The sequence below is a fragment of the Canis lupus genome, chromosome 1 (assembly GCF_011100685.1).
Source record: "Canis lupus familiaris isolate Mischka breed German Shepherd chromosome 1, alternate assembly UU_Cfam_GSD_1.0, whole genome shotgun sequence".
Lineage (NCBI taxonomy): Eukaryota > Metazoa > Chordata > Mammalia > Carnivora > Canidae > Canis > Canis lupus.
In genome coordinates this window covers 112,857,326-112,868,377 of record NC_049222.1, presented here as the reverse complement: position 1 = coordinate 112,868,377, position 11,052 = coordinate 112,857,326, and the positions used below count along the sequence as shown (strand labels likewise).

The following is an 11,052-nucleotide window of genomic DNA, read 5'->3' as shown; positions in this document are numbered from 1 at the left end:
CACACTAGGCCTCTGCTGTGGAGGAGCCAGACTGTTCATCCCACGTGCAGAGCTGAGGCCCGGGAAAGCTGGGCACGTGCGTCAGGGCCAGGACTCAGGCAGCCCAGCCTGGGTTCACCCTGCCCCATTGCTGAGATGTCCTGTCCCAGCACGGCCCCTCAGGCACCTCCCTCACCTCTGTGGGAACAAGGCAGCCAGACAGGAAGCAGGTTTTCATGCCAATAATTTATTGAACGGAGGTCTGTACACAGGCAAACCTTACTGTGGAAACCAAGACATCAGGAGCTCCCCCACCCCCACGCCCTCAGCCCTCCAGGGTGGGGAGAGGAGGGAGGAGACCTCAGGGGCAGAGGACAGGAGGGGGAACACAGCTGTAGAAGGGGGATGGGCCAGGTTGGACGGTGTGAATCGACGTTTTCTTTAAGAAAAAAATTATAACAATCTATTTACACCCGGGGGGGGGGGGGGGGGGGGGGAAGGGAAGGGAAGAGGAATAGACGGGCCGGTCTGGTTCTATTTACAAGGGACACAGGAGGGGAGGAGGGGTTGGAGGAGTGTAGGCCTGGGAGGAAGGGAGGGGGCCAAGGGGGTAGGAGGTCCTCATGCCTCCAACCCCCCGTCCTTCCTACTCTTCCCTCCCCACAACCAGTTAAAATCCTCTTAAAAAGCCCACCACTGGGTGAGGCTGGTGAGGGAGGGACTGGAGGTAGGGACAGGGACTCATTTACCTCTGCCCTCTAGTCTAGGGGCCCAGCCAGGTCAGGAACTTGATGGGCTATGGTCCCCCTTCCCAGCCCCACCAGGGGCTCCCAGATGGAAGGGTGATGGGAGGGGCCCTCAGGAAGAGTTAGTAAGGGGAGCCGTGGCATCGGTCGTCTGCCAGTCTGGGCCGGTCTGAGCCTCACTTAAAGCTGAGGAGGAAGAAAAAGCAGAGTTACCCTGGGCCTCTCTGACCCCGGTCCAGGAGCAGGACCTCGGTGGGGGATACTGGTAGACACAGACAGCTGCCACTCTTAGGTCCAAGGCTACGTCCGCCAACGCCAAAGGGCCAGGTTGGTCATGGAGTGACTCACCAGGGAGCCAGGCCCCACATAAAAGCGGGCAGCTAGAACTCAGCCCCCACCCACAGCACTGCCCTGAGGAAAGGCAGGCCCACTGTTGCCCAGATTTTCTTCCCCAGGAGACACAGGAAATCGGGATCTGTACAGGCAATGGCCTGTTTTTAAACGTGGGCAACAAATTTAACTGTTTATTTGTGTAAGCCAAACCTATCTCTTTGGTTTTCCAGTTAGCACTTAAACACAAATATAGGCAATCAGACTCTATAAAGGTGGCCGTTCGTGTGTCGTATACTGTCAATCCTCAACGAGTTCCATGCACATGCAGGGATCCCAGGGGCTGTGGGGACAGGCCTGCCTCCCAGGCCGAGAAAGGCTTTCATCCACAGCAGGTGGCCCCCGACTTACCTTGTGAGGATGGAGTGAGGGAGGCAGTGCCCGCTGGGGACCTCAAGTGAGGAGGGATGAGAATGGCGTTGAGAGATGGCTGGATGGAGAGTTCTAAAGACAGGAATGGACAGGCCCAGTCAGGAGGCGGGTGCTGGCAGCTGGGGTTGGGCTTAGGAAGGGGCACCAGGTAGGGACCCAGCTCTTGGCAAGGCCAGGAGACTCTTGTAATCACTGAACACTTTAAATGACAAACCAGAAAGGGCCTAGCACAGGTGATTGCAGAGCACGGGTGAAGCAGTTCCGTGTCTCCTATATCAGGGCCATCTCCCGAGCACCCCACTCCTAGCTCTAGCACCAAGCGCTCCTCCACAACGCTGTTGGCTCCCTGTACCCCACGCTGTGCCCTCACCTCCAGGACTGAAGTTGAAGAGGGGGGGAAGCGGGCGGTTGTTGGGGAGCTGGGTTCCGTGACATCGCAGTTCATCAAAGAAGCTGTGGGCGCAGGCTTCCAGAGGGGAGAGCCTCGAGGACGGTGTGTACTCCAGCAGGCTAGAGCAGAGTGCAATGGCCTCTGGCGGCGTTCGAGATTTGAACACCTTGAGGGGAAGGGGACAAGTCAGGAGGGCGAGCAGCCCAGGCACCGGGTACTCCTGCACCGCGCTGCTCCAGGGCCTGACTCCTGCACTCCCACTTTCCAAATGAGGTATAACCACTAAGAAGTCACTTTTTTGGCGGTGAACAGCTCACCCAGGTCCCATCACTGGACAGGTCCTGCAGTGAGCCTGTTTCCCCAACAGAACAATGGCACTCTCGAACTTACCATGGACCCTCAACATCTAGAGAATGGAAGATGCCATAAACTTTGAAATCTGAACAGACCCACTCCCAAACCCTGACTCTATAGCCAGGTCCCCAGACCAGCTGGCCTCCAGAGGGGACGTCGACCTTGCTGCCTGAGCCCCCAGCCCTGCCCCACCTTTGTCCAGGGGTGAGCTTTAATCTGGGGAAACTTGAACTCCGTGTAGTTAGGGTTCATCTCTCGGATCTGTTCCCGGGTTGGTGTACCCAGCACCTGGAGAGAAAGGGAGGGGTCTGAGCCACAGCTCCTAGCCCTCGACCCTGTCCCCGCCCACCCGGCCACAGTGCCCTCACCTTGATGATCTCCACCAGCTGATCTACCCCGCTGTCCCCAGGGAAGATGGGCTGGCCCAGGAGGAGCTCGGCCAGGACGCAGCCAGCTGACCACACATCTAAAGGGGGTGGGGGAGGGTCAGGGCTGCCCCATCCATCCCCTCACAAACACTTCTCTTCCCCACAGTCATCCTGAGGGTGCCAGGAGAAAGCCCCATTTTCTCAGCCCCAGCTCAAAGTCCTACACGGTTTAGGGACACGGGAGCCCACTATTGAACCTCCAGGTCAGCCTGACCACACTGCGCTCCGCCATCCAAGCGTTTGCCACCGTCATTGCCTCTCCCCCCTCAGCGATCCCAGGAAGCCCCTGCTCTGCCTCTAGACTCGGGACAGCCCAACATACCTAGGACAGGCTTCTGTGTTCTCTGGGCCCCAAGAAGGTCAAGCCTTAAGTCCTAGGCCTAGCCTCTATCCTGCCCGCAGGAACAGCTATAGGCCAGTAGTCTTGCCCCCTCCCTGGTCTGTACCTTGACCCCCACCCCCCCAGCACACATTCACACCTAAGGACCACGAAGTTTCTTCACGCTGCCTGGGAATGCTCTCCCAACCCTTTCACGGCCTCTCCTCCCGCCTGGAGGTTGCACTGTCATCCCCACCAATGGGACAGGCCCCAGAGACCCAGGGAAAAAGTCACACCCTCTTGCTGGTCAGCCTTGCCTCCAAGGTTGCTGGCAGCTTCTCACCACCACCACCACCACCACCACCACCATCGCCCCGACCGCCACCCCCACCCAGATTTACCCCCTCCCCCCGGGCCCCCGAAGAGAAGGCTGACTGGGAGTTTCCAGAGCCCACGTGGACTCTGAAGTCAGGTCAGCTTTGAAAGCCCAGTCCTGCCCAGCCCCAGCGGTGCGAATGCAGGCAGGCGGCCTCTCGGCTCTCAGCCTCAGACTGCTCATCTGTGAAACGAGCAGACGCCAGCATCGCCCTCCAAAGTTTGTGAGGACTGGATAAAAGAACACAGGTTAAGCTTGTATCACCGAGCGTGGCAGACAGCACCCTTAATGCAAAAACTGCCATGCCTGCCGCTCCCCACCCACCGCCCTCCCATAAGTCTGACCAATGGACGAGGTGTAATCAGTGGCTCCGAAGATCAGCTCCGGGGCCCTGTAGTAGCGAGAACAGATGTAGGAGACGTTGGGCTCCCCCCGGACCAACTGCTTTGCACTGTGGGAAGAGGTGGGCAGGGGTCAACAGAAGGCAAGGGATGGGGTCCCCCACACTCCTCACCCCTTCAGCCACCCAGCACAGCCCAGGCCAGGCCCACCTGCCAAAATCGCAGAGCTTGAGGACAGCTGTGTCAGGGTCCACCAGCAGGTTCTGGGGCTTGATGTCACGGTGACACACCCCCTGGGAGTGGATGTAGGCCAAGCTCCGGAAGAGCTGGTACATGTACACCTGGGATGGGCAGGGGACAGCACGACTGCAGGTTCTGCCCACAGAACCTGCCAGAGATCCCCCCTCATGGCTGAAGAGCCCTTCCAAGCTCCTTGCTCCAGCTCAAAAACCCTTCTGCTGCCCCTGGGTCCTCCAAGTTTGGGATGCACCGGGATCACCTGGAGGGCTTGTTCCAACAGGGACCCCGGGGCCCCGTCCCAGAGTTTCTGACTCAGTAAGCTCAGGATGTGGCATCTGCAACGGGCCCTTCAGGGCTGGTGCCGCCCCCCACTTTGAGACTACTGCTCTAGTCACACACCTCAGCAGGAGCCTGACAGCAACACGCAGACATCAGGAAGGCCTTGTGGGAGCCAGTCGCTCAGCTCCGAAACCACTGGCTATAGGAAGGGCTCTGCTTCCTTCGTCTGCCAGTCAAAACCACCCACAGACTAGCCTCTCTCCAGCTGGATTTTCCTGCCACTCTCCCTCCCACCGATTAGAACATAAGTGCCAGGAGAGCAGGGATCTCGATGTGTTTATCACCGCTGCATCTCCTAGGGCCTAGCCCAGTGCCCAGTGTGCAGTAACCACTCAGGCCAGTTTCCTGGGCCCTCGTCCTCCTGTTTCCACTGCCCTTGGCTAGAGATGCCGCTTCCTCACCCTGCACCTGATGATCTTTCAGAAGCCTTCCTTGATCCTTCTTACCCCCAAAGCAGGCAAGCCTGGGGGCCTGTTTCCAGAATTCCCTACGCTCCTTCTAGTACGGCAGTTGCTAGTCGTTTTATAGTTCTTTGTGACAACAGCTGTCTGCTCGGCTAAACTGAGAGCTCTTCCACAGCAAAGCCTGGGTCTCAGTCAGCTGGGCCTCTGGAATCACTCGATGCTGGGTTCAGCACACAGCAGCCACAGCAGAGATTCATCAAACCAGAGGACTCCCCTCCCGGGAGGCAGGATCCCCCAACACCAACCATTGGTAGAGCTCTGAGGCTGCCCTGGGCCCAGGGTTCTTAGAGCTGGCAGGAGGAAGCTGTTCAACCTTCAGCCGACCTGAAGCCACCCACCCCTCCCGATGCACAAGGCTGCTGCAGCCTCTGCTCTCTGTATCAGCCCTCCACTCCTTGATTCTTTCATCCATTCATTCGAACGTCTCCTGAAGGACAGTAATAGCCGGGGCACAGCACCAGGCCATGGGGAATGAGCTTGCACAGATGCCAAAGATGCGTCCTTTCTGGGTTCTGTGGACACCAACATTCCTCCAACCCTGCCTCCTTCCCACTTGCCTCTGCCAAGGCTCCGAAGGCCAGGACTCTGACCTCAGTGTTTCCTCCCTTGGTATTCTCAGGCCCCACCCCAATTCTGGGCCAACTCCACCGCTACTGGAGCCCTGGGCTCCCAGTGTGGACCCGAGCAGGTACCCTGCAGTCTCCCCAGGCCCCACTTAGCCTGCCTCCCTGATTTGGTCAGGCCTCAGGGTGGCCTGCCCTCCACTGAGCAAGTTCCATCTGCGGCGGATATGGAGACAAAAGCAGGGAACACAAGGCCTCTGAGGAGCAAAATAAATCTAAAGAATGAGGGACACCTGGGTGACTCAGTGGTTGAGCATCTGCCTTTGGTGTTATTCCGGGGTCCTGGGATTGAGTCCCGCATCAGGCTCTCCGCAGGAAGCCTCCTCCTCCCCCTGCCTGTGTCTCTGCCTCTCTGTGTTTCTTGTGAATAAATAAATAAAATCTTAAAAAAAATTTTTTTTTGGAGGATAAGGGAACCCACAGAAGGCAGGAGGATCCAGGGACCCTGGCTTTGTAGGCCTGGGCCCCAACAGCCTGCCAGACTGCCCACCTTGACATAGATGATAGGGATGGTCAACTTGGCCTTGGTGAAATGGCGGGCCACCCGGTACACTGTCTCGGGCACGTATTCCAGCACCAGATTTAGATAAAGCTCATCTTTCTGCAGAGAGCAAAGGAGAGGTGTGAGGCGCTGCTGTGAGGAACAGGCGGGGAAGGGGGGGGCGGGGGAGGGAAGGCTCATAGAGGGGGTAACGGGGGAAGGACTGGCAATCACGAGAAAGACAGGCAGGAACATGGCGGGGAGTCAAGGTGGAGGACTCCCCCGCACACCCAAGGTCTCACCTTCTCCCCACTGGAGTAGAAGAAGTATCTCAGCCTTACAATATTGCAGTGGTCCAGCTTACGCATAATCTGCAGCTCTCGGTTCTTGGGAGCAAAGGGAAAGTGCCTCAGATGACAGCCTGACTCCCCTCACCTCCCCCGCGCCCACCCCACAGCCTCGCTCCCCCACCCCTGCGAGTAGAGCCAGGCAACCACTCCTTACATCCCAGCTGCACAGCCCCTCTGGGGCAGTCCCTAATTCCTCACCCTAGGAGCTAAACCCAACCTACAAATGAGCTTTCTTCAGCCCACTGCTCAAAAATGTCCAATTTGTTGCTGACCTTTGAAAACCAAACATCTTCACGTACAAATTCAGTTTTCCAGCTGTCTTAAAAAAAATCGCACAAGGCCCAAGTGACAAGAGACAAGTAGTGGCCACCAAACTTACCCTGGTCCCCACTCCTCTCTACTGCTTCTGCTAGAGGCATCTGGGCCCTGGAACCCTGGGCCTGGATCCTAAGGCCCAGGTTCCAGACTTCCACCTTCCCAAAGGGGATCCAGCCTCAGCCTCTCCTCCAAGACACAGTCTTAATCTCTTCCCTATTCTCTGTCCCCCTGAGAACTCCTGCCCTCAGATCCCTCTCACCTCTGGTACTCAACACTAATCAAATTCTGACCCACACCCTGGAGCTCCTCCTGCGAGGGCAAGGAGGGGTTCTCCCTGCCAAGGTCCAGGCCGAGACCTGGTTCCCTCCCAGCCTAGGGTCAGTTCATTCATATCCAGACTAGCCTAAGCTCTAAAATGCCAGTCCTCGCAACACCGATCAGCCCTCAACTTCCACCTCCCCCATGTCCTCCTTGTTCCCTGGGCCTCCACTAGGTTACAGGGCACAGCTGTGTGAAGGAGGAATGGGGGACAGATCTCCCCACCACGGCATGTGGTTTGGTGAGTGTGGGGCAGGCTGCATTTCACCCTGCACTTGGCCAAGCACCTGGGTCAGGGCATGACCTTCACAAACACGCTCATCACCTCCACCAGCTTCCTGCCCGCTCTGTGCAGAAGGGTAGCTTTGTGCGTGAAGTGGAAGGCTTCGGAATCAGGCAAGCCAGAGTCTAGTCTTGCCCTCAAGTCAACTCTCTTCTACGAGTCTCAGTCTTAAGACACCGATACCTACCCTCAAACGATCTTTACGGGAGTTAGATAAGAACTTGCCCTTGTTACAAAGCACTTCACGCCAATCCAAAAGCCAGTAAACACCATCCTGGGCTCTCTGGGAACCCGCATGCCTATCTTCCACACAATTCACTCCCTTCTCTTTCCCTACTCTGGCCCATGTTCAGGTCCCCTGTGGAAAGCCAATTCCAGCCCTCTCGCCTATCACACCTGGTTACACCTCCTTGTCCCCACTTGCTACCTTGAACCTTTTGTCCTGGAGAACCTTCTTGATGGCCACCAGTTCCCTGGTCTCAGCCAGCCGTGCCTGGTACACGACCCCAAATGAGCCATTGCCAATCACTTTGATGTCTGTGTAAGCCACCTCCTGGGAGCGCTCCGGGCCTTGGCCTAGAGTGGCTACCACTGTGGTCACCTTCCCGCTGTCACCTGGGGAACAAAGGGGACACACAATCCACTGACCATCCCCCTTGCCACCACCCAATCATAGGGCTGTGGGAAGGAGGGGAATCACTACAAGGTGCTTACTAGGGGCCTCCTCATCCCCTCATCTTGGAGCAAAGATGGGTGTCAGATGCCTCCAGGTGTACTTTCTCCTTTTCCCTCCAGGGAATGCTAAATCCTGCCTCTTCTTCTGTGGGAGGACACTGACATCTAAACCTCTTGCTGTTCAAGCGTTGATAAGCTGTAATTTCTATGCCTGATAAGCAGCAAATCACTGGTCCCTCTTGGTTCGAGGGCAGCCTCACACTTGCAGATGTTGACTCCATCGACTCAGAGCTTACTGCCTGCTGGGGCCCCCTCCTGCCTGGGGAAAGCCTGACCCAATCTCTTCCATTTAATACAGCAGCAACCCTAAGGTACTTTGACTTTCAGCAAGCACTAGTTTTTGTCACAGCTTGGGGAACAGTGACCTCTAAGTCCTCATTGGTAGAGCTGGTAACTGCCACTGGTTTTCGGTGGCAGAAAGGACTCCTTCAGACTTAAGTGCCAGTGCCAGGACTCTCACTTTTTGGGGAGAGCTAGCCCGTCCCAAATACTTTGGGGTTAGAAAAAGTGCTGACATGACCTCCTCATCTGTGTGACCCAGAGCCCTAGACCCTTTCATGTATTTGGAGGGGTCCCCAGTGGGCAAGTACTAAGTTCTGAGAATGGCGAATCTGACCTCCGTTAACCAGGGGCTAGCCAAGCCTCGGTCCTCCAAAGGAAAGCTGTAACCCCTAGCTCCATTCTCCAAACAGCAGCAAACTTTTGTGGCGTTCTTAGAGAAAAGTGGCCCCTTTACTTTGGGGAACCATCAGACCCCAAAGAAAAGGAGTCACTGATGAATCAAACCCATTTTGAGGGGGCAGTGACACCTTTTGGAAAGAGATGATCCTACACAGCTGTTCTTCCACAGCCAGTGACACCACACCTCAGAACATGGGTTTAACCTCAGATCCATATCCTATGGGGAACTATGACCCTCCCCTGACCCTGTTTCATTTTTGTGGAAGAAGACCCACCACTATAAGTTTTTCATTTTCCTTGGTGTTTTGGGTTTGTTGTTTTTTTTTATTTTTTTTTTATTAAGCAAATTCTACCCTCAATGTAGAGCTCGAACTCACAACCCTGAGATCCAGAGTTGCATGCTCTACCGACTGAACCAGCCAGGCGCCCCAAGCCAAGCTTTCAAAAGAACACTGACTACAGACTTGGTCTGCAGAATACAATGATTCCTAGTTTGTCCTTATTTCTAAGAAGCAACAATCATTAATTTCTACCACCGGGGATACAGTTTTACCTGTTACAGATGGGGTGATGGTAACTGATCTTGCGTTTTAAAAGGAAAGACTGCCTGGGTACCAGGTTTGGGAAGCCCTGGCCCAATCCTTCCCGGCCAGAGTGACCCCTAAACCATTTCCATGTGATATTCACTCCAAATCCCCATCCTCTAGAGGGGAGCAAATTCAGACCCCCCTCTTCTGAGGTGATGGTAATCTCATTCTTTTTGGGAACAATAACTCTCTAGCCCCATTTGCAAGTGATGACTCCTGATCCTGTTGTCTAATGGATGGCAACATCAGATTCCTGTTTTTGAGGCTTAAGGATCCAAGCCCTAGGCATCGGAAGAACAGGAACCTGTGACCCCTGTTTTGTGGAGAATTACTAAATCTAATCCTAAACTCCAATTGATGGTGACCCCTCAAATCCCTTTCTCTGGGAGGGGGAGACCTCAGATCCCATCTTTGGGAAGCACACTGAGCTGGAGCTCCTATCTGGGCATACTGAAGAACCTGATCGACGTCTGAAGGGCTTCAGGAACCCAGATCTCCACCCCCCACGGACGCTGCTAATACTCACGGCCCAGCTTCACTCCCGGCGGCGGGAAGCTAGTGCCCGCACCCGGGCCGCCGCTGCCTCCTCCGCCGCTGCCGGTGGGGCCGCCCCCGGAGCTCGAGGCCCCCACGCCCCCACCCATGGCTCCGACTGACGCCTTCCCACCGCCGCTGCCGCCCGGGCCGGAGGCCGAGCCCCCGGGGCCGCCGCCGCCGCCGCCGCCTCCGCCGCCTGGCTCCGCGAACGAGCTGGTCCGCGCCCGGCCCGAGCCCCCAGGGCCGCCCCCTGAAGGCGCGCCGCCGCTCATGGCGCCGAGCGCAGGCCCAGGCCGCGGGGCTCGGGCTGCCCGGGCTGCCCCCGCCGCCGCCGCTGCCGCCGCCTCCCCCGGGCTCTGGCCTCTTCCAGGCCGCGCCGCTCGGGCTCCGGCTCCGGCCCAGCGCCCGCCGCGGGGCACGCCGGGAGATGCAGTCCGCCTGCCCTACGCGCCGCCGTCGCCGCCCTCGGTCGGCACAGAGAACCGCGGGGCACGCCGGGAAATGGAGTCTGCAAAGGCTTCAGAGCTGACCGCGGGGGATGACGGGTCGCGCTGCTCGTCAGGAAATAGAGTCCTAGGCAATAAGTCGGCCGACTGTGTAGACGGCGGACCCTCAAGTACTTTGAGAAGTGGAGTCAGAGTCACACACTCGCTCCACTGCAGCAACTGCGAGCGCTAGATGTGCTTCAGAAATGCAGTTGAAGCCACTCTTTTCGGAGAGCTTTGTAGTCCTGATGCACGCCGGGAAACGGAGTCCAGACGCTCATTTAGTCTATTGGTTGTGTATGCCGGTCAGCGCCAGGTGCACTGTGGGAAATTGAGTCGGCGCCGGTGCATCCGCAGATATCAGGCCGTGAAGCAAGCCGGGAAATGGAGTCGTCGCCACGCCCTCACCGCATTGCAGGTGTACCGCGACTGCCAAAGTACGCCGGGAAATGGAGTCCCATGTGCTCCCCAAGCCCCAAGTGGACACTGCTATTACGGAGATAGGCTAGGAAATAGAATAGGTAGGTACGGCGTTCCTCTGCCCTCTTATGGTGGGTCGCAGTTCCTGCCGGGAAATGTAGTCGACACCAACGCTTCGGAGTAGTTGCCACAGTGAGCCTTTGTGTCTTCTGGGAAATGGAGTTCAAGGCAGACTCATTTGACTGAGGGGGAGGGATCTACCAGGAGCCCGAAGAATGCTGGGTAATAGTCCAGACCGGATCCTAACCCTTTGAGACGAGACTGCAGAGGCTCGCTGGGAAGTGTAGTCCAATCGGTACATTTGGGAAAGCGTGAGCCAAATGTGGAAGACGTCAATCCCCTGGGAAGATTGCAGTGTTCAACGCCTCCTTACCCTCCTCAGACCCCAAGAAAAAGCTGAAGTTGGTCAGGGGCTGCGGTAAAATGGAGCCCAAA

At 56.9% G+C, this 11,052-nt stretch overlaps 1 protein-coding gene across 1 annotated transcript; it reads right to left on the bottom strand.

Annotated features, from left to right (window-relative positions):
* Positions 1-206: 206 nt before the first annotated feature.
* Positions 207-9,924, bottom strand: GSK3A (glycogen synthase kinase 3 alpha). The gene is made up of 11 exons (XM_038528753.1): positions 9,642-9,924; positions 7,540-7,727; positions 6,146-6,229; positions 5,853-5,963; positions 3,907-4,037; positions 3,700-3,806; positions 2,601-2,698; positions 2,425-2,520; positions 1,858-2,044; positions 1,467-1,559; positions 207-911 (listed from the first exon to the last, which is right to left on the bottom strand). Exons 1-11 carry the CDS (start codon positions 9,922-9,924, stop codon positions 838-840), a joined length of 1,452 nt encoding a protein of 483 aa, XP_038384681.1. The 3' UTR covers positions 207-837.
* Positions 9,925-11,052: the final 1,128 nt, after the last annotated feature.